This window comes from Neolamprologus brichardi, chromosome 22, assembly GCF_056152115.1.
Source record: "Neolamprologus brichardi isolate AB-2024 chromosome 22, ASM5615211v1, whole genome shotgun sequence".
NCBI classification, from domain to species: Eukaryota; Metazoa; Chordata; class Actinopteri; order Cichliformes; family Cichlidae; genus Neolamprologus; species Neolamprologus brichardi.
The window spans coordinates 1,621,727-1,645,708 of NC_142124.1; the positions used below are offsets into that span (position 1 = coordinate 1,621,727).

General features: G+C 44.3%; 1 protein-coding gene across 1 annotated transcript; it reads right to left on the reverse strand.

Moving 5' to 3' along the window:
• Window positions 1–1,628: 1,628 nt before the first annotated feature.
• Window positions 1,629–8,262, reverse strand: LOC148096552 (uncharacterized). The gene is made up of 8 exons (XM_087834594.1): window positions 8,073–8,262; window positions 6,347–6,457; window positions 4,081–4,128; window positions 3,408–3,476; window positions 3,232–3,327; window positions 2,837–2,976; window positions 2,476–2,582; window positions 1,629–1,746 (listed from the first exon to the last, which is right to left on the reverse strand). The coding sequence occupies exons 1-8, from the start codon at window positions 8,215–8,217 to the stop codon at window positions 1,629–1,631; spliced, it is 834 nt and encodes a 277-aa protein (XP_087690720.1). The 5' UTR covers window positions 8,218–8,262.
• Window positions 8,263–23,982: the final 15,720 nt, after the last annotated feature.

Here is a 23,982-nt window from a genome sequence, read left to right on the forward strand (position 1 = left end):
TAACAATGTTTCCTGAAAACCCTCTCCTGTCTGATCATTTCCTGATAACATTTACATTTACAATCATTGATTACACAGCAGTGGAGAGTAGGGATGGGTATCGTTTAGGTTTTATCCAATACCGGTGCCAAACCGGTACTTTTGAAACGGTGCCGGTGCTTAAACGGTGCTTAAAGAATGGAGAACACACACTTTGTCCAAAAACCTCTCATGTTTATCTTTTTTTTGTAAAAAGATAACAATGTTAGCCTTTTCTGCAGCTATAGGGCATATATGGTATCACTCTTGGCTGGAAGCAGTGCTTAAACAATGGAAAAAACACAAACTTTGTCCAAAAACCTCTCATGTTTAACTGTTTTCCACTTTTTCTTTGGTCATTTTAGCCTTTTTGGCCAGACGGGTGAAGGGAGTATCTGCCATCAAACAAGAATACAGCTGCATGTAACTACGACGGTGTTTGCTAGTTCACCTTACATGCATTAATGTAATAACGTGCTCTAAAAGAACGTACGTACCTGGGCCCGCCTACTATCCTCGGAAACGTAAAATGATTGGCTAGAATCTGAAGCCTATGACATCTCAGGAAAATAAAGCACCGAAATGTGCGCTGCTTTTCGGTCTGGTTACTACCGTTTATTACCGGTACCATCCCTAGTGGAGAGCAGACTTTATCACAGTAGATGTCTTTGTGAAAGTGCTGTAATTAAGTTTAAGAATATAATCCACCCACTGTTATCATCTTCAATGCTCATAGAGCAGAGCAGCTATCTGAACGCTACTCCAACAGAGGTCGATTATCTTGTTAATAACTTTGACTCTTCACTACGTACGACTCTGGATACTGTAGCTCTGGTGAAAAATAGAGCCTTGAAAGAGAAGAACTTGACTCTGTGAACTTTTTGTGTCTGTCTCTGTGACCATGTGTCGTCCTCTGCTATTCTCTTGTGGGGTGTCCCACAGGGCTCAGTTCTAGGCCCCCTAAAAATTTTTTTTAAATCAACAGACTTTAACCGTGTCCACTGTGAGGGTTGTTGTTTCTGGACTTTTCCTTTCTGTCATGCTGAAATGAACTTTGACCTTCAGTGTGTTAACGCTGTGCAGGCAGCTCGCTGCAAACTAAGCAGGAAGGTAAAGTTGTGTTTTGATGTAAGTGAAGAAGAAGAAGGAAAGCTGTTTTAAACGGATTCATCTTCACTTATTCACACGTTGTAAGTTTGACAAACTGAATTTGTGCTGGTTTCAGTCTCTTGGTTCCTGATTTGTAGCTAAAAGTAAGAAGCAGCTACTTTCAGCTGTTTGAGAGAAACTGAAGAAGACGTTTACTGAAGTTTTAGGACCAACAGACTGATGAATAAACCAAGTAAACCAAAGTAAAGACAAGCTGCACTTTGACTTTTATTAGAACAATTTGCTGGAACTACAGAGTAATGAAGTACTTCAAGTTTTTGTGTGGATGACTTCCAACCTTACTGTACAGCACAGAGCACAGAGGGACAATATATGTAATCAATATATGATGCAGAATGAACAAGTAAAGACTGTAAGCTGAGTCTGAGGCTCATGCAGGACATTTCATAGTGAGGTGTCTTTGGTTGGATTATTCAAACATTTCCATCAAAGCACCAAACTCATTTCTCACAGATGAAGGTCAGTGATCCAGAACTGAACTGTACCCATCTCCCATCACTGTCACAGCAGATTCCATAGTAACCATAACCGGGATTCTCATGTCCTTTTCTCCAGAACCTGTCAGAGAGATCAAATCTGATATGAAACTGGACTAAACTCATAACTATTGTCACATTCATATAAATATGAGTCTCTTTTGGAATATTTCCAATATTTCCTGTATTTCTTTCCCAGGTTTCTCGCCCACTTTCCCTCCTTTAGACTTTTCTCTGAGAATCATCATGCACACTAAAACAGCTTTCAAGCTTTGATGAACATGAAATCTTCCTGCTGTAAAAATGGAGAATAAAAAGAAGTCAGAGCTGACTTTCTGCTGTTTGAAACTGTTTTGTCAGCTGTTTACAGACATCACTTTGAAATGTGTGTCTATCAGGTCATATTTACTGAAGCTTCTTCCTTCATATGTTCTGAAGTTTTACAAACACCAAAGAAGAAGAGACAGGAATTCTCTGAAACAGTTTTTGTTCTGTGAGAAAAGAAACATTACAGCACAAAAAACATGAAGACAAATTGAACAAAGTGAAATGTGTCGGTCGCTGCTTTGAACATGTTTCAATCCTGATTTCTTCAAACTGACTTGTTGTAACTGAACGTCATCACAGACTGCAGATGAAGAGAGTTCAAGCACAGCTGTTCATTCAAAGGAGGATTTCTGCTTTTCTTTACATTCAGTTTGTGGGGCTGTTGGAAAATAGCTCAACTCATGTATTGCTGATCTATCTTCCAAAACATCAATGTTTCACTTCTAAATAATAACTCTGGAATAGAAACAAACTAATGTCTCACGTTTCTGTCAGCGGTGCTCCGTCCACCCATTCCCATTTAGATCCTCCTGATGTGTTTTTGGCTTCCAGACCAATCCAGGAGAATCCTCTGAATTTACTGACAAATTCCTGTTTGAGAAGAGACACAAATATTGTCTCCATTCATAATTCAGCACTTCTGTTGTGGTGACATCATCTTGTGAATATGTCTGAAGGAAGAATAAATGTGATGAAACTTTTCTTCTATTGTGCAGAAATCAGAGAGAAATCCATCAGAGTGGAAACAGGAAGCAGGTCACAGACTGACAGCAGGTCAAAAACACAAGTAACAGATGACTGTCAGCTCCATCAAAGATCACACAGACATGAACAAACACACCCACCTGTTCCTCTTTGCTGTTTATCATCACCAGATCAGCTCCTTTGGTCTTACAGTCTCTCCTGCTGTCAGACCAAGTTTTCCTCTCACAGAATTTAAAGTAACAGCTGCATCCAAATCTCCACCATCCTTCATCACACTTCTCTTAAAGTCAAACACATGTTTTAAAGACAGACTTTGTGTCATGTTGTATCACATTAATCTTTGGTCCCTGTCATTTTCCCTGTAAATACTTCATTTAAACTCAGGTTTTCTCTCTTATTCATAATTAACTGAAACTTACATTTATACAGAGAAACTGTTACACAGCATCAAACATTTAGGATTCAAAACAAAGACACAATCAGGTTATCACTGTGTAACACTGATGTTTTCTATTAGTTATTCAAACTTTATTACCTTCTATCAGCTTCTTCACTTCTTCCTGTAGCTGACTGTGGTTTTTACTCAGTTCATCATAACGGCTCTGTAACTGAGTCAGGTTGGTTTTTGTGTCTTTAGAGAAAAACAGATTCAAATTAAGTTAAAATGTTCTACAAATATATCTGTGATATAAGAACTTGGTGTTTGCTTACCTTGAAGTTCATCCTGGAGCTCAGTGTGGCTGTTCTTCATTTTGTTGAATTCACTCTTGTTCAAAGCATCTGAAATATTTCAGTGAAATCAAAATAAAATAAAATGAGTGAAACATTGAACATAAATAATCTTCTTCCTCTGCTTTGTCAAATATCAATAAGAGTCAGAAACTTGCAGCCATTGTTCTTTAACATGTCCTGTGGGTGGAGGTGTTAGAACTACAGGAAATCTGATGAGCTAAATACGTATCAACTGTGAACAAAAACCACTGACAAGATTCAGAATAATTGTGCTTCAGTGTGGAGGAAGAAGGTGAAGAATCAAACAGCATTTCTACACCTGTAGTCAGAGATGTTATCTATATGCTTTGAAAGAACAGACAACACTGGGAATCAACACTTCCTCATATCACAGGTGTTTCCATGTGATCAGGTACTTCCTGTGGAAGTGCAGCTCTCACTGTGTGTTTCCTGTTTCACTTGGAAGGAGTTTGTAGGGCTGAGCTGCCTTTGACTGTGAACAGTTTCTCCTGTTTATGTTAGTTTGGGAGGTCAGCTGCTGTAATTTGGTTTGTTTCTTTTTTTATCTTAACACAAGAAGCTGATTCAAAATGTAAAATCAGTTACCTTTCAAATCCGTCTCCAACTCTGACAGTTTTTAATAGTTTCTTACCTTCCATCTCGTCCTTCAGCTGCTCTTTTTCCAAACTCACCAAAATATCTGGTTAGAAATGCAACAAAACCGAAGATTTAAAATTTAAAATGATTTAAATAAAGTTTTTCATTTTCCTATGAGATGAATGGAGCTAACATTAGCTTGTTAGCTACCTGCTTAATACACCAAGTGAACTAACTAGTCGCATAAAGGTCAGCTGATGGTCATCAACTGATTTAAAACCTAGAATCAAACCACCTTAAAATCCAAACATCAGCAGCTGCTGGGAGTTTTCTCTGTGTTGTTGTTTTTGTTATTGTGGAGTCTTTACCTGATAATATAAAGAACCTCGAGGCAACTGTTGATGTGATTTGATGTAATAAAAAAAGATTAACTGATATATCCCAGCAGATGAATGGAGCTAACATTAGCTTGTTAGCTACCTGCTTAATACACCAAGTGAACTAACTAGTCGCACAATGACAGACGGCCACTGTCTAACATAGTGTGACTGCACCTGCATCAGTCTGCAGCAGATGCTGCTGCCTGTCTGCTTTGTTGATATAATCATGGGAGTCTGTGGGGACTGACTTGCTTTCAGCATCAGCCTCCAGTGGTCATTAAAGGAACTGCAGTTTTTGCTGCTTCTGTGTTGGCTTCATGTACTTCCTGTATTTGCTGTGACAGAAGGACACGTTCTGGTTGTGAAGCTGCATGTTTGTTGGCTGTTGGGATTCAGTATCAGTCATACATTCATTTGCAGGAGAAGTTCAGAGGTTGTATCTTATCTTACAGCATATGGACAGGATGATGATCCCAGCTAACATCAGGAGGCACAGCACTCTTACACCCAGTGTAGCACATCTGAAAGAGCCCTTCAGGACTGAAGGAGGATTCTGAGTCTGTGGTCCTGTTAGAAAGCAGTGTGGATGTTGGTTTGTGGTTATTTCCTGTCAGTCTGTGGTCAACAGACCTGTGGTTGTGGTTGTATCAGCTTAACGTCATAAAAGGGTTTGCATATAAATTTCTTAACTGCATTTATTGTTTCTCTTAACTACAGATAAAACTCTGTGTTGTACAATATGTGTACTTTGTTGAGTTTTTGAGAAAATATCAAACTGAGTTTGCATAAAGCAGAAAATGTATAAACTTCTTTTTCTAAAGACGTTGAACGTTCACACATAAAAGCACAAACACAGTCACACCTCAGTGTCACAGTTGGTTCGACCCAGGAAGTGTTATTTTCTCAGTTACAGTTTGTTTTCTTGCTGTTGCCTTATAGAGAAACAAACTATTGAATTGTGGAGGTTCATCCAGTCGATGTGGAAAGTTTGAACCACATCTCAGTCACTCTTTAAACGAACAACAATTTATATTTCACTTCTTCTTTTTATGTCATTCACTAACTTTTCCTTTCATTTCTACATTTTGCGCAGAAAAACTGATGCATTTCATTCATACTTTGTTGTTGGGCCGTCCTGGTTAACACACCTCTGCAACATTACATGAGAGTCGGGTACTCGGCCTCTGGATTTGTAAATCTGGGCTGGTGGGTTCAAACTTCAGGAGATCACACTCCTCAGCCTCCCTAAGAAGGTTTATGTCAGAATATTGAAGGAGACAGTCCATCCAATTGTGAAATCTCAAATTCAGAGCAACAATGTGGTTTCCATGCAACACTGGACTCTTCATGCTCTCAAGGATGTGTAGGACTTTACCCATATAGTCTGCAAGTGTTTTGTGGAGAGAAGACACTTAACCACGTCCTTGGCTGGGCCTGTGTGGGGTGATTAAGGAGTCTGATGTATCAGTCCCACCATTGCTGTCGGCTTTCTGCTGCCTGTACAACCAGGATCAGACTCGGTTCGCATCACTGGCAAATAAATAGATAAATCAGATTTGCCAAATAGACAGAATTTCTGGGCAGGGCTGAAGGAGCTGGAGCTCCTCCACACTGAAAGCTCCTGACTAGGATTACACCTGTGTGCTACTTAGATGAGGTGTTTGAAGTTTGTCCAACTGGAGGACACACGTTGTCTTAATCATTCAATTCAGTTTTACTTCTCCAAATCACAGCAACAGCCTCAAGGTGCTTTATGTTGTGAGGTAGACCCTACAATAACATTACAGTAACAAGTTTGCTGTTTGTGTGTTTTCCAGTGAAGTAGCAGAAACACAGCAGAGTGGGAACAGGAAATAAACACAATCAGGTCTGCAGCATCAAATCATTTCACTTCAAATGTTTAAAATCAAACATCTAACATATTGGAATAAAATTCCTCACAGCGTGTCATGATTCCCACCACAATCAGCAGATACAGCACTCCCAGGTTCACTTCAAAAGCTCTGAACCAGCTTCTTCTCACAGCTGGAAGCTTCTTCTCGGTGTGAACATCTACAAAGATAAGACAAAAAGTCCGTTTATGAAGCACTAATGAGAGACTTTGGAGCTTTTTATTAATCCTCACTGAAGGAATGATCCCAGTAGAAATGAAGTAAATCAGATTTACCAAACAAATTAGTCGAGATTGTTAAAAAGTTACAGGAACTCAAACAAGGACAAAGTAATATTAGTCCATTCCAGCTGTTGTGATCGGTCGATGCATTTCTGGCCACTTCTTTGTCGCAGCTTTTGAATGGATCAGTGAGAGAAAAACAATCCTCCTCTCAATATAAGGACTAAATGACCAAAACTATCCTGATGGACGTGAGGGAACGTAGAAAGAAGTGTAGAAACCTGAGGGACAAATATGGAGGAGAGTCCCAGAACATTAGTTTCTATGATGATCATCTGCACGCGGGTCAGAGCTGTGAGGAAAGTGTAATGCTGAGGAACAACCACGAACTGTGGAAACTTTAAAGCTGATTTATAACAAACAGAGTGGTGCTGGGTGTGTGTTACTCTGTGTTTGTGCTTCAGTTACACTCAGCTTTCTGCTAGCTGTTTCCATCAGTTTGCTTCTCTCCTCTCTACACTCACTCATACTGCATTTTGATGCAGCTGAATTCACAATGAATCTGCATCTTTCTGTTCCTGTTGTCAGACCACAGAACAACTATGACCTACTGATTTAAACGTGCTGCATTAACTACAGGGGGAAGCTGCTAACACACTGGAGCTGCATACCAAGCTGCTGCTCTGCACCTCTGAAAGATGCATTTTTGTAAGCACAACATTGTCGGACAAACTCGACATTCACATATGTTTAAAACAATGACTGTGTGGACAATCTGGCTGTATTTACAGTCATGTTAACACTTGGAGAGGAAGCAGAAAGAGCTGTGCTGCTCCTATTGGCTGCTTCTCTCTGTCACTCACAGACCTCTTCCTGAAAGCAGAGCAGCAGCTGAACCAGTTTGACTTGAAGCCACAGACACTGAAACAGTCAGACGGTTAGAAACGGAGCTCCTAACTGGGAGTAAACAGGCCCAGTGCAACAAATGATCTGTGTGCCAGTTTGGACTGAAACTGGAAACATATTCTGGGGACATGTGACACGAACACTAACATGTCTTAAAGTGGTCGGTGTTAAGAGAAATATCTTTAATGTGTATCTGCTCATTATATTGTTTTATGTACTTTAATAAAGGCTTGTAGAGCAAGGCCACTTTTAACTCACAAACTAAGTGAAAAACAGGAAGCTTTAGTGCACAGCCATATTAATAGATAAGACACTGAAATGAGGAACTTGCCATATAAGCAATGTTTGAGACTGTGTGATGTGTAAAGTACCAAAATAAAACCTATATGAAGCACAGTTTATGATTCTAATGTTAGAGAGCTCTTGCAACTGGCGTTTGAGCTGTGCAGAGGTCTCTCTCTTCCGGAAGATGATTGAATAAAAGAAATATCACTATTTTAACACACTATGAGTCGGTTTCCTCTGTTCTATCATGGGGACAAAAGAATCGGGTTTAATATCGGATATCAGAGCTTTAAAAGACACTGAACAACACTTTCATCATCAACATTTTCTTTGGTTTTGTCACTTTGATGATTTCCTGCTTACCAGCTTCTTGTAGGCCGACGTCAGGGTGCTGCTCTCCATCATCTAACACCTCCACCTCACTTTGCTCTCTCACTCCTCCATCCTCTTGGGACCCTCTGCTGTATTTCACCCTGAAATCTTCAACACTTTGAATTTCTGTAGACATTTTGAGCTGAAAGATCTTTGAGCAGCTTCACCGTCTATCTGTGTCTTTAAGTCCGACAGCTTTGAAGAGGAAACAAAGAGGAAGTAAAACAGGACGAGTCACAGTTCTTCTGACACGTCAGGAGGCGTCAAACTGTCAGTTATGTACAAATGAAAACAACATTCAACAAGATCTGAAGTTCAGTTACATGAATGTAAAACACTGAAAGAAGTTTTGTTTTTAATATTTTCTATCACAGAGATAATAAGCTTTAACTCAGCAGCTGCAGTATGTTTATAATAACACGGCTTTGTTAGACGCTGCCTTCTACAAACTGTAAGTACATAGAAGCAGCAGAGAGAAGAAGTGTTTGTGACACAGGAAATATGTCAGAGTGAACTATTTATTCATCTTTATTTTTACCAGCACAGAAACTAACAGGGCAGCGTGGTGCTGCAGTGGTGAGCACCATCACTTCTCAGAAAGAGAGTTCCTGTTTTGGGTGGAGTCTTTCTGTGTAGAGGCTCATGGTCCTGGTCTGTGAGCCAGCGTTTGTGTTTGACGTCTGATTCTGGTTCATTTCATGTTCTGAGGTGAAGTTTTGGTTATGATTGTTGTGTCTCTGTTTGTGTCCCCAGGTCTTAGTTTGTTATCTAGCCTCAGGTTTTCTGTTATCATCCCTCCTCTGTGTCCCCGCCCTCTTCCTGTGTTAGTATCTCTCTGTGAAGTCAGTCTTGTCTCCATGTTGATTGGCCCGTTCCCCAGTCGTGTCTCTGTGTTTCTCTCACTCCCTCTGTTCCCTGTGTTCAGTCAGTCTGTGTCTCAGTGTGTGTTTCTGCTGTTTCCTGTTTTACTCTGACAGTCTCTCGTCCTGTGTGCATCTTGTTTAGTTTTGCTTCCTGGTCTCGTTAGTTTGATTACGTTCAGCTTTGTTCCCACCTGTGATCTGTTCCCTTGTGTTTCTTGTCACAGCCTCCTTCATTCCCTCCAGCTGTGTGTTCGTCTGTTTAGTAATTCTTGGTCTAGTTATTGTGTTTTTGTAGTCAGTAATAAATTCTCTTTAAGTTTAGTTTCTGTCTCCGACTCCCACATTTTATCTGCTATCCTGCCTTGCCTCACACAGCGGTACATGACAGGAGATTCGAGCACTAAAATAAACCAGCAGACTCCGGCCTACAAGTGGCAGCAAGTAGCCGTTTCCTTTCTTGAGGAAAAGCTGAAGTTGAAGCGTTGGCTCACCCCTGGTAGGAGCACATTTTCAGTGGTACTCACCGGGCTCTAAGGGGTCCTCAAAGACGTCGTGTTCGTCCACCTGCTGCCCCGCCTGCACCTGATGCTCTGCAGCTGAAAGTGGGCATCATCCACCCATCTCTGGTTGCTCACAGTTGTTGATCAGTCTCTCCGCTGTCCGCTCATTGGCCTGCCTCCTCATAAGCTCTTCCACCTCGATCCTCAAAGAGTTTCCTGTCTGGGGCCATCAGAGGCTCAATTATCCGGTTTCCCTTTTTCCTTCACCAAGAAGAAAAAAAGTGCAGATTTCCTTCTCACGTGGAGCAACAACCTATCACCAGCTGCCGACTCCACCTGGATGATGCCATTTTGCTCGCCGGAGATTTTACGGGCCGGCTCATCACAGGCTCTTCAGCTGGAATGATGTTGCATCAGCAGCTCCAAACTCTCCTATTTCCTCAGGCCGGAGGAGACGACGCTCCTACTATCCTCCCTCTGTGAGTAAAACTGACGATTAGACTCTGCTCTTTGTTCCCACCTGTGGTCTGTTCCCTTATTGTTTGTATTCATTGTCTGCATTCCCTTGTGTTGCTTGTTGTTGGGTCTGAACATACGACCCTGCTGGATTCAGACCATGAGAGACTGCAAACAGAACACAAGAGCCACTGGTACGGTTTGCTTGCAAGAGGAGATTGCCTCCCAGAACTGACACAAGCTCGCCCGTAGCCAACTCCAAACTCCAAACTCCCCTCGCAGCCTTTTATTCAGAGAACACACTCTGTGAATGTGTTTGTATGTGTGTGTCTCTGTATACGTGACTTCCTGCAACACAACATATGTTTACAACCGTTTAACAACATCCCTATTCATAAAAGGGTCATCTCCCCCCACCCTGTATATGGCTTAACCCCCTTAATGGTCCACCATATACAAGCATAGGTGAGCCCATAAAGGGCAGGAAGTGGACGTTCCTGAGCAAATAAGCAAACCAGAATCTTTACATGGAATGTGCCTGCAGTTGAACACTATAGCTGTAGCCTCCCCCACCATCCTACATGCAGGGAAGAATAGAAACAAGAATATCTTCAATCATGCAGTTTAAACAAGGTTCACAATTCGAAGCACAACAATGACAATTTTTAACAAAGTCACTCCAACACTTGTCATGATCTCCCTCATCCCTCCAGCTGTGTGTTCTAGTTAGTGTTTCCTGGTTTATTTGTTGTGCTTTTGTAATCAAGAACACCATAACTAGGTAGGGACAGGCTTAGGGCGTCGGGGGGTTCCCCAGGAGCATCTTCCTTGGGGGCTCAACCCGGGGTAGCGGTCATGGCCTATTAGGGGCTCTGTTGGCTCTTAGGTGACGGTTTCCTCGTGGCTGCATGCAGCGGGGCTAGGGGAGGGTCTGTGCTGACAGGCGTGGGTTACTGACCGGGTAGCCTGGCTGCCCCTGGGTGGGTCCGGGATGGGCGTGAGGTTCTGGGGGCGCTCCGGCTCTGGGCTGGGGCCCTGGCCGGGCCTCGGGAGCTTGGGTCCGGGTTGGTGTGTTGTCGGCGGGTGGGTGTATGGGGGGCCCAGTTTTCTCTGTGGTGGGGTCGGGTGGACTGTCCCGGGCTCTGTGGGGCAGGGCAGCGCTGCTGCACTGGGCCCCGGTCCGGATGGGCCTGGGCCCCCTTTCCCTGGTGGGTCGCGGAGTATGGGGGTGCCTACTGGGGTCAACGGGGAAGCTGGCCCCAGGGAGGGGTCACTTGCCCCTCCCTTCCTTCCCTCCCCATCTCCAGCTGCCTCCCTCTTCCCGCGCCACCACAACCACCCACACATGCAGGGCTTTGGAGTAGGGGTGTGTCACCAGGTTGCAGAGGAGGCATCCCCCCCCCGTCCCCCGTCCCCTTCTGGCTGCCTCTGCCTCAATTTTACCAGGGGCAAGGGTACCTAGACCCGGTTCTTAGAGTACGCTTGGGGAGTGTGATTGTGTGTACAGCGTCTCTTTATGTCTGTCTCCACGTTGGGTGAGTGTGGAGTAATTGCATATGAGAGCATGAGGGTGGGAATGGATGTTTGTATCTGTGTGTGCCTGTATGTCTGTGTCTATATGTCAGGTTGGATATCAGACGCCACCTCTCTTGGGACATCTCAGGCCCTCCAAGGTTTGGAGGCCTATCTCCCCCCACCACTTCCCCTGCCGGTGGCGGACTCCCTCAGACATCGGTGCGTTGGTGGTTCTTTGTGTCCGGGGATGGGCGTCCAGGTACACACCGGCTCACTCCTTGGTGGCTGCTTATTGGGGCCTGGACCCTGGGGCTCGCTTGGGCCACTTCGGAGGTGGGGTTCCCCCGGCATCTCGGCCTGGGGCTCGGTCACTCAGGTACAGCTGGCTGCCGGCGTAGCTCACGGGCACGTCACTGCAACCCCCCCTGGCTTCTGCTCCGCAGCTGCTGAGTGACCCCTCATCTGGGGCTCTCCTCAGCTCTTTCTGGGACAGTGGCACGGCTGCCCCTCTGTTGGTCTTCCTTGGTCTCTTGTGTTCTGGGGGCCTCTGGATGTCTGGAGTTTTGATCTCCTCCATACCTGCTTCATGCCCTGGAGGACGGGGCTGTGGCCCCCCCACACCCTCTAGCAGATCATTATATGAAGGAACCTTTTAAAAAACAAGCAAGCTCATGCTCACAGGTGTACACACGGGTGCTCACACACACAAACTACACCAGGGGTGTCAAATTCAAATACACAGTGGGCCAAAATTCAAAACTGGAACAAAGTTGCGGGCTAACATTAATATTTATTGGCAAAAAAACCTTCCTCCAGATATAAGAATTAATCTTTTGTTATGGACTCAAACACATTTTGCTGAAAAACTGAATATGGAAAAAGCAAAGCTTAATACTAAACTATATATATAAGCTGTATAATACCAGTAGGCCAGCTCTAATAGTAATTTGGTATGGCTTCACGGGCCAAATGTAATTACGCTGCGGGCCAAATTTGGCCCGCGGGCCAGAGTTTGACACCTATGAACTACACCGTTTTTGGCTCCTACCTCAAAGCACACTGTGCGCTGTCGATCCTACGTGCTGCACAATAATGTTTAATATTTAGTATTTACTGTCATATTCCCATATATCATTGTGATGTTGTTTATTCTATTACTCTCGTTTTCTTCTGCTTGTTTTCTTTTCTCTTTGTCAACAGGTGATCCAGGTGATTGATATATTTATTTATTTATTTTTTTTATTTTTTGTCTGCTTATTCTGTTGGTTTTTGTTTTTTGCCCTTCTCTCCCGTCCCTCTTCTCAGTTGTTTTTCTTTCCCTCTTTCTTTCCCTCTTTCTTTCTCCCAGTCAAGTCTGTCCCATATTCAGCAAGTGAAAATAAAATAAACAATAAAAGGTGAATCAAATAGACCAATACGGCAAGGCTGGGATGGTGGATTTAGTAAAGTAAATCCGTTGGGCATCTTTCTTCGCCTTTAGACAATAATTTTGATGGCAAAAGAACCAAACGGGACAGGCAAAAAAAAAAAAAAAAAAAAAGAACACCATAACTAGCGCAGCAGCCAGACCCTGAACTTCAGCAGGTAACTGATGAGCAGTCAGGCTGCAGCCTCCGTCTCCACCTGTTCATGCTTCTATGGTAGAATCACTGGATAGACCCAGAACAAGCTGGAGAAATTAGATCTCTTGGCTGGCCTGGGAACGCCTTCATGTTCCCTTGGATAAGCTGGAGGAGGTGGCTGTGGAAGTGTGTCTCCCTGTAACCTGAGCCATCCAGCATCCAAGCCCAGTCTGAGTCAGGCAGCCTTCAAACCTTGACGCTGCTGCTAGGTCTGTCAGAGGTGAGAGGTCCCATAATGAAACCAGTTCCAGCTCAGTGACTGCTCCACCAGGGGCATCCCTAGTAACTGGTTGGAGTTTGAGCGTGGACACACTGCCCCAGTGAGTGTACCCCAGCCGGGTGTCCCTGTGGAACCAGAGCCAGCGAGCCTAAAGATTTTCCTTTCTATTTGTCTGAGACCTCTGAGTTATCCAGCCAAGCCCCAGAAGGGCTCCTGTCTACCTCCAAGTCTCCAGAGAAACTCTGCCTTTGCAGCCAATCTACAAAGCTGCCACTGTTAGTAACACGTCCGTCCTCCAGAGAAGTTCTTTCACCTCCTCCATTTTCATACTGTCCACATGTTCTGACCCTCTTCTCCTCTCTGCTTCCGGGCCAACCCCACCATTGTTTTTGTTTTTTTTTACTTTTACTTTCCTCTGGGCAGAAGCTGGATTACATTGCGGATCAGTTGGCTGCGGTCGTGAGGTCTCAGAATCTGCTCTGTGAGCAAAAGACTGAAAAGACCACGGAATTGAAGGTAAATAACATCATGGAGAAACTCGCAGCTATCCAACGGGAGATTGAGAGACCAGTGTCGGAGTGTTAAAAACAGCTTGAAATTCTCATGAGTTGTTTGTAAAAGAAAAATCACCATTATAATGCGGCTACCCCTTCGGCGCCAGCTGTGGGCTCAAGGCTGGAGCTGAACAAAAACTCCCTGATAACGACTGTGTTTAGTCTGTTCCTTCCCATTCCATGCAAGGCCACCTGGGTTGGCTGGTAGACTGTTTACTTAGCCTGTTAGGGCGAAGGACACTGTCTCAGCTGAACTATGGACACACACACACATACATATACACTGATAAGCACTCACACATCCCCCCTCCCCTTCCAATGCCTTCGATGCTTGTTGCCTCCTGGGAACACGAGGCGGGTCTGGGCCCGCGCTGGAGAGTCGGCGCAGTGGCAGGATGGCTGCTGTGTTGCCTGGGATTACTCCTTATCCCCTACCCAACCCTGTGGCTTGTCACGTGCTCTATAATGTTGTGCTGTGGACATTTATGTGCATTCTGTGCAGAGGAGTTTTTTGTTTCCTGTTCTCGTGCTGTCCTCTATAGCCCAGCATGAGCAGCGGTCTCTTTTTTTCCTCTTGTACTTTCCCATTGTAGTGTATATTTCAGTGTTTTTTTTCTGTAATGCAACCGTTCTCTGACATGTATCTCCATGTGATGTCTGTGTCGTGTGTGTAAGGTCGGGGGGCGGGTTCATTCCACTGCAGGGCAACCTGCCACTGCATGTGGTGAATACAATTTGAACTTGAACTTGAACTGTTCCTGCTTCCCTCAAAATTTTTGCCATCACCCCAATAGTGAAAAAAAACTGGTCTAGATCCCAGTAATTTTGATCATTTCCGTCCTATTTCCAATCTACCATTCCTTTCAAATATTCCTGAGAAGATAGTTGCCACACAACTCCACTCACATTTAACTAATAATAATCTGTATGAACAGTTCCAGTCTGGTTTTCGTCCCTCCCACAGCACAGAAACAGCACTTATAAAAATAACCAATGATCTTCTTATGGCAGCTGACTCCGGTTTACTTTCCATTCTTATTCTCCTCGATCTGAGCGCTGCTTTCAACACTATTTCTCACTCTGTACTTCTCAGTAGGCTAGCCTCCATCGGTCTCTCCCATACTCCACTAGCCTGGTTTAAATCGTACCTGTCTGATCGCACTCAGTTCATTCAACTCAAATCCTTCACTTCCCAGTCCTTTCCTCTGGTCACTGGCGTGCCCCAGGGATCTGTCCTGGGGCCCCTTCTTTTCATTATCTACCTTCTTCCGCTTGGACACATTTTTCATAAATATAATATCCAGTTTCACTGTTATGCTGATGACACCCAGCTTTATCTGTCCACTTAACCTGATTCTGCTCTCCCCCCATCCTCCCTCACCCTCTGCTTAGCCGAACTAAATTCATGGTTCTCTTCTACTTTTCTTAAACTCAACAATAACAAATCTGAGCTTCTCTTGGTCGACTCTAAATCAACATTATCCAGGACCAACAGTTTCTCTATTACGATCAATAACTTGCCGGTCTCCGTTTCTTCCTCTGTGAAAAGTTTGGGTATCATCCTTGTCAGTACTCTATCTTTCAATTCACACATTAATAATGTTACTCAGTCTGCATATTTTCAATTGTGCAACATTAATCATCTCCGTCCTTTTCTCACTCCACACGCCGCTGCGGTTCTTGTTCACAGCGTTGTTACTGCTCGGATCGATTACTGTAATTCACTTCTTTTTGGTCTTACTCAAAAATCCATTAATAAGCTTTAATGTGTCCAGAACTCTGTGGCTCGTATCATCACCAGGACCCCTTCCATCCATCACATCACTCCTGTCCTGCAGCAGCTTTGTTGTTTCCAACCCACTTCAACTTGCTTTCTCCCTGCATGTTTTTTTTATTGGTTACACACATTAATATTCATAAAGCTTGTTGCTGTATTCTGGTTGCAAAGTGTGATTGTGCTGTGCAATCATGTGTGTGGTTATATGATGGGAGTGCAGCTCTCCCAGATTGTTGTTGGTAGAATCTGTTCTTCTCAAGGCTGCTTGTTCCCCTTATCAATGTCGTGCACGTAGTCGTATGCGTAGGTTTCTGTCACGGTTTGCCAGGGCAAGCCGTGGGGAATGTTGGAGAAAGGACCCAAACGCTGGACTTAGTGCAATGAACAGTGCATTTATTTACAGTGAGGGTAAATATACACCACACAATAAGTCTCCCGAGTGCTCCCTCAACTCCTGTGTCGTGCCTTCTCCCAAGTGCTGGTATTCCGTGCTCTCTGCTCCTGTGCCTACGCACACCCCGTGCGTCCTGCAGTCCCGTGTTCCGCTCTCCTGAGGAAAAACCAACAGACGCAGCCGTTATGGCACCACTCCAGCAGGCATACACTTAACAGTACTTGCGACACTGACATGGAGTCTAACTCAACGATCCTGCGCCGGAGGAAGCTCCATTGCTCTGTTAAGTAGCTCCCCCGACGAGCCTGATCAGAAGCAGGTGTGTGGGAACCTAGGCGTGACCGGCAGCTGGCAGGGCCACACCCATCAGGCCTGCAGGTGGCTGTCCTTCATCCTCCAGCCACACCCGCAGACACACGTACACACACACACACCAGCATGGAACACAAGAGCACAGTGCAGCAAACATACACGCAATAATAATGATAACAATAACAATAAAAGGTTCACACCGTTCACGGACCCCGAGTCCCAGGAACCGGGTCCGTGACAGTTACATAGATAGCAAACAGAAGCATTCTAGCTTTTTAAATGGCAACCTACAACACATACATTAAACTTAACAACTTTTGTACACATTTAAGGCTGTTCATCATCTATCTCTGATGATGATCCCATCTCGGTGTTTTAGATCTTCTTCTTCTCTCTCTCTAGCCCCTCCCCCTGTCTTGCCACCGTGGGGAGCAGGACTTTCAGCTGCTCTGCTCCTCAACTCTGGAATTCTCGACCTCCTGATTTAAGAAATATCACTTTCTTCTCTCTCTTTAAGTCTAGACAAAAATTGACGGAACTGACGGAAGGAGCGGTAAGTGACGGAAGTGACGGGTAAGGTAAGCGACCCATGTTGTAGGTGACGTCAGACGCCGGAGATTTGGCGGAAAAAAAAAAAGCGAATGGTAGCGTAGAGTTTAACAAAGTTTCCTTAAGCTTCAGTACTGCCAAATAAACTAACCAACTGTCATATAACTAACAACATCTGTCTTATCATCTCTAACACCCTGGAGGACAACGGGGAGAGTTTAGACGCTCTCCAAGAATACATCGACCGCTGCTTCCAGGATTTAGTAATGAAGAAGGCCCAGAGTGCATCTTCCCCGGCCAAAACCGAGACGCCGTCATCGAAGAGATGTCGCCCGGCAGACTCCCCCGGCACAACATCGCCTGCCGGCAAAGACATCGCAGATATCCTGGAGTCAATCGACAAGCGATTGTCCAGTTTCGATGCGAGGCTGTCCCTGGTGGAGATTTTACACCGGGAATTTAAATCTCTGAGAGAATCCCTGGAATTCAGCCAGCAGCAGGTGGAAACGCTTGCCGCTGAAAATGCCACGCTACGGGAGTCGGTCAAATCTCTCGCTGATAACGTGACCCAGCTAAACACTGAAAATAAAAAAATAAAAGAGTCCGTTATCGATCTACAAGCCCGTAGCATGAGAGATAATCTTGTTTTTTCTGGTATTCCAGAATCTACCGGAGAGGACGCGGAGGCAACGGTGAAAAGCTTCATTAAAATCCACCTGAAGCTGCCGGAGGACACCGTAAAGAACATCGCTTTCGATAGAGTGCATCGCTTGGGGGGTGTGAGGTCGCGGACCGGGAGACCACGTCCTATTGTGGCCAAATTCGGTCATTTCAAACAGAAGGAACAGGTGAAGAGTCGCGGCAGGGAACTGAAAGGAACGGACTTCAGCGTGAACGACCAGTTCCCCAAAGAGATCCTGGAACGACGCAAGGTCCTGTTCCCAGTCCGACGTAGCTTCATCCTGAAAGGCTCCCGTGCTGTCATCGCCGTGGACCGGCTCTACGTGGACGGACAGCTCTACCGCGACCCCGGCACCACACCGTGGTTATATTGACTGCACTCCAGATAAGAACCCGCTACATTCTTTTCTTATTCATTCACACTTTCTCCTTTAACATGGGTTTAACCTTGTAATATCAGTATGATGTCATAGCAGATATAACACCGTCACCCTCCGTCTTTACTTTAATTGGAATGTTTCCGTTTCTTTTCTTTTTTTTGTTGTCGCTTACAGTTTATGTGGTTTCTTTCTTTCTCTTGTCTTTCACTGCTGTGATCACCTACTTCCCCACTCACCTACAAACAACACCCTCTATTTCTCCATATTTTCACACCACGATCACGCAAACACATGCGCTCAACGGCAGCACATTTACAACAGCCTCACAGCAAGCACAGACTTACAGGACACATACACAAGCCACGCTTGTTCATATTAGTGAATAGTCACACACATAGTCAGACTTATGGAGCCTATCACCACACTTTTTTCTCTTTCTATTTACAAACAAGTGATGTTTCCACATTCTCTCCACCCGTCTAAACGAAACACCCAGCTTACATCATTAGACATACACACACAATTATGGGCATGCTGAGGTTTGTCACATGGAATGTAAATGGGGCTGGCACCAGAGGAAAGAGGTTAAAGATATTTAACCAGCTTAAAAAACTACAGGCAGATGTTGTTTTATTACAAGAAACTCACAGACCTGTTACAGGTTTAAACGAACTTAAAACACCTGAGTTTCCTAATGTGTTTGCAGCTTGTTATAATTCTAGACAAAGAGGAGTAGCAATTTTAATACATAAAAATGTTAATTTTACAGTACTCGATACAGTTATAGATCCAGAGGGTAGATTTCTAATTATTAAACTATCAATATTGAACAAAAAACTATGTATTGTAAGTATATATGGTCCAAATGTTGATGAACCCTCATTCTTCCACGGATTTTTTAGTGCACTCTCTGAACACCTTGATTGCACACTCATTCTTGGAGGCGACCTCAACCTTGGACTAAATGAAGAAATGGATAGGCTCAACACAACAGGAACTCAGCGCAATTGGCAATCCACAAATATAATCAAACAGTATATGAGCGACTATGGCCTTTGCGATGGCGCTCCCTTCACCCCAACAGTAAGGAATATACTTTCTTCTCACATGTTCATCACTCCTACTCTCGTCTGGATTATTTTTTGGTCAGCAGCTCACTGCTGAGTGACATTTCAGACACTGAGATTCACCCTATAGCTGTCAGCGATCATGCTCCGGTATCTTTAACACTAATGCACAAGAATAATACTACGCCAAGTAAAAACTGGAGATTTAACACATCACTACTTAAAGATGAAGACTTTATTAAATATTTTAAAAAGGAATGGATTTCATATTTAGACTTTAATGACACTCCCGGAACATCTGCTTCTGTTCTATGGGAAGCAGGAAAAGCTGTGATGAGAGGTAAAATAATTTCTTTCTCATCACACAAAAAGAAAGAAGAAAACAAAAATATTCAGGAATTAGAAAAAACCATCAAATCCTTAGAAGAAGCCTACGCGTTCCACCAAGATCAAGAAATAATGAACAAAATATGCAAAACAAAACTAGAATTAAATGAAATTATTAATAGAAAAACACAATTCCTTGTACAAAGACTTCGCTTGCAGAATTTTGAACACAGTAACAAATCAGGTCGATTTCTAGCAAACCAGTTAAAAATAAATAAAGAAAAAACAACTATATGTGCTACTAAAGATTTATCGGGGAAAACAATATATGACCCTGTAAGAATAAACAACATTTTTAGGGATTTCTATGAAACTTTATATTCACCACAAATAAACCCGTCTAAAAATGAAATTGATTTGTTTCTTGACAACGTAACTCTTCCAAAATTACTAGACAGTCAAGCAATGGCACTGGATTCGCCACTGACGCCAGGTGAACTCCAGGAAGCCCTGATAAGTATGCCCAATAACAAGGCTCCAGGTCCAGACGGCTTTCCTGCAGAATTCTACAAAGAATTCTGGACAATTTTGGCACCAGTATTCCATAGATTGTTGCAGGAAATCAAGAAAAATGGCAGACTACCACCAAATATGAATTCTGCCAACATTAATCTCCTGCTAAAACCAGGAAAAGACCCTTTATTTCCCTCAAGTTATCGTCCAATATCCCTTATAAATGTAGACCTTAAAATAATCTGCAAAGCTCTCTCAAAGAGATTAGAGAAAATAACCCCCCTCTTAATTCATCCTGACCAAACTGGTTTCATAAAAGGTCGGCACTCCTCAACAAACACTCGTAGATTACTTAATTTAATAGACTACTCATACAATAAAAACATTGAAACCATAATATTATCTCTAGATGCAGAAAAAGCATTTGACAGAGTTAACTGGAAATTTTTATTTGCAACTTTACACAAATTTGGTTTTGGAAACTCTTTCATAAATTGGATAAGAATATTATACAATTCCCCAACAGCTCGTATCAGAACAAATGACCAGACATCCTCCAGCTTTTGTCTCATGAGGGGCACCAGACAGGGATGCCCACTCTCCCCTTCACTTTTTGCAATTTTTATCGAACCTCTAGCAGCAGCATTTAGACAGGCTACAACAATTAAGGGCATAAAATGTAAGAACGTAGAACATAAAATCAGTCTCTATGCGGATGATGTGTTGCTTTTTCTGCAAAACTCACAAATCAACCTCTCTGAGGTAATTACTCTAATAAACTGGTTTTCAAGAGTTTCAGATTATTCAATTAATTGGCCAAAATCTACAGTTCTTCCCATTAACTGCTCCTTCCATAATTCATCTTCTGCCCCACTACAATCTGGAAATATTAAATATTTAGGTATTAATGTTTCTCCTAAGCTTTCAGACTTAATTAAATTAAACCACATCCCACTTCTAAAGAAAGTAGAAGGCGATCTGACTAGATGGAAATCTCTACCCATATCACTCATGGGAAGGGTCGCCACTATAAAAATGATGATCTTGCCAAAAATAAATTACTTATTTTTAATGATCCCCAACAAACCATCACAAGATTGGTTCAGATCTCTGGATTCACATATTTCTAAATTCCTTTGGAAAGATAAACCCCCGCGTATCAGCTTAAAAACACTACAAAGAACCAAGGATAGAGGAGGATTAGATCTGCCTAATTTTCACCAATACTTCTTAGCCAACAGGCTTCAGTTCATCTCAGAATGGTTAAAATGTACCCTCTTAGATGAGCCCTGGCTAGATGTTGAACAGGCACTATGCAATGATCTAGAGATTTCAGACCTACCATTTATTAGCTCAAACATCAAAAGACATGAATGCTTTAAAAGCATCAACATCAGCTTTTCTCTGACAGCATGGTGGGAGTTTCTAAAAATAACGGAGTCTTCATTAATCCCATGCAAACGTACACCTATCTGGAATAACCCTGACATATTACAAAACAATAATAAGATTAATTTCCCAGAATGGAGTTGTAAAGGAATTAAATACTTAGAACATATATTAGAGGGAACAGAATTTATTCCATTTGACAGACTAGTTACACAATATGGGATCAACAAGAAAAGATTTTTAGAATATCAACAAATTAAATCCATAGTAAAAAAGAAATTTAACCTCAGTCAAATTGAATTACAAACACCACCAAGTGTGGTTCAATTTATTACTCTTAAATTCCCCAAACTATTATCTAAAATATACAGAACACTTTCTAAAATAGATGAATCAATATCCCTTCCTATTGCAAAGTGGGAAGCAGATTTATCAGTCAGCTTAGACCAAAACGTCTGGTCTCAGATGTGCTTAAAAACCTTTAAATTGATTAAAAATCCCAATCTGCAATTAATACAATACAAAATACTGCATAGAGTGCACTATACAGGTCATCGAATGTTCAAGATGGGCTTTACATCCGCCAACAACTGCTCACACTGTCAAGGCAATACACCAGACAATTACATCCACGCTCTTTGGTTCTGTCCACCAGTGCAGAAGTTTTGGCACGAGATATGTGAAGACTTATCAAAGTGTCTGAAATGTAAAATTCCAACCTCCCCTTTAGTATGCTTGTTGGGAAATTTGGATGATGTCACTACAGAAACTAATACAGTCCACATGGTTTTTACTGCTCTATGCATCGCCAAGAAAACGGTCCTCATGAACTGGAAAAATAAAAATAATCTTAATTCTAGCCAATATAGAAACTATCTAATAGATCACATTAGTCTCGATATAGCCTCTGCCACCACATTAGATCAATCCCTCTGGGCTCCTTTGATCGGCTCCATCACCTAGCGGGGTTGGGGGGTCGTGGTTTGGTCCCGCCTTGGCTATTGTGGTTGATGTGGAGGTTGGGATGGGCTTAGGGCACCTGGAGGACCCCTAGAGACGTTATCCCTGGAGGGCTTAACCCGGGGGTTGTGTTCATAACCTGGTTAGTGGCTCTGGTCGCTCTCAGAGGTTGTTCTCCTCGTGGCCGCGTGCAGCGGGGCTAGGGGATGGTGTGTGCTGGCGGGCGGAGGTTACTGGCCTGGTGGCCTGGCTGCCCCTGAGTGGATCCGGGGCGGGCGTGGGGGTTTGGGGTTCGGGGGTGCTTCGCCTCCGTGCTGGGGCTCTGGCTGGGCCTTGGGGGCTTCGGTCCTCGTCGGTGTGTCGCCGAGGTTGTGGGCGGGTGGGTGCACGGGGGCTCAGCCCTGGCGCAGGGGGCCTCTTGTGCATCGGCCTAACCGGGGGGCTCTTCAACTGGCAGGGAGGTTGTTCCATCTTTGCAGGAGTCCACTCTGCAGGTGGGGGAGAGACATAGGAGAGGTGGAGAATAAACTTAACCTGGGTGTCTGTGTCTTGTGTAGTCTGGGAGATGATTGAATGTTGGGGTGGGTACAGTTTCCTCTGCGGTGGGGTGGGGTGGGCTGCCCCGGGTCCTGTGGGGCTTGGCGGTGCTGCTGCCGTAGGCCCCGGTCTGGATGGGCCTGGGCTCCCTTGCCTTGGTGGATACCAGAGGACGGGGGTGCCTATTGGGGTCAGCGGGGGAGCTGGCCCTAGGGAGGGACACCCTCCCCTCCCTTCTTTTCCTCCCCATCCCTGGCTGCCTCCCTCTTCCCGCTCCACCACACCCACCCACACAGGTAGGGCTTTGGGGTGCGGGTGTGTCACCAGGGTGCAGGGGAGACATTCCCTCCCCCCTCTGTCCTCTTCTGGCCACCTGTGCCTCAATTTTATCTCACAACTTAGACATCCACATTACTTACACTCTCATAACACACACACACACACACATATATATATATATATATAGGGCCTTGAGGGTGGGCACGTTAACGGCGTCCAGTAGACGGTCTGTGTATTCAAACCTACCTCTGGCGCCGGTGCCCACCTCTCAATTTTAAATCCATGTAGACATTGAGGGTTCTCGGGAGGGGCCGTGCTAACACCTGCTGCTCTCTGGCAGCAGCACCATGCTCTCCCTTGTTTTAAACACACTTTAGAGCAACACGCAGCAACACTATACTTGAGCGGGAGGAGGAGGGTATGGGGTCTTAACACACCCCCGTTCTCTGCTAGCCATCGGGGCGGGGGGGCTGGGAAGAGATGCTGGCTGTCCGATTGGCCTCCCTGCTGCTGCGGAGCCTGGGGCGGTCTGCTGGCCTCCACCCCGGAGGGAAGGGTAACATCTCTTGGGTCTGGGTGCCGTTTCCCCCTCTGGGGGCGAGGATACCTGGACCCGGGGTATAGAGTATGTTTGGGGAGTGTGATTGTGTGTACATGTCCATTTACGTTTATTCCTACGTTGGGTGAGTGCTGAGTGTTTGTATATGTGTGCATGAGGGTGGGAATGCATGTCTGTGTCTGTGTGTGCCTGTTTGTCTGTGTCTATATGTCAGGTCGGGTCTTAGACTCCACCTCTCTGGGAACTCCCAGGCCCTCCAAGTGTGGAGGCCTATCTCCCCTCACCACACTCCCTGCCGGTGACTGATGCCCTCAGGGGTCGGTGCATTGTTGGTTCTCGGTGTCCGGGGCTGGGCGCTCAGGTCATGTGCCAGCTCACTCCTGGTGGCTACTTGGCGGGGCCTGGCGCCTGCTGCTCAGTCAGGCCTCTTCCGGGGCGCGGAGGGCC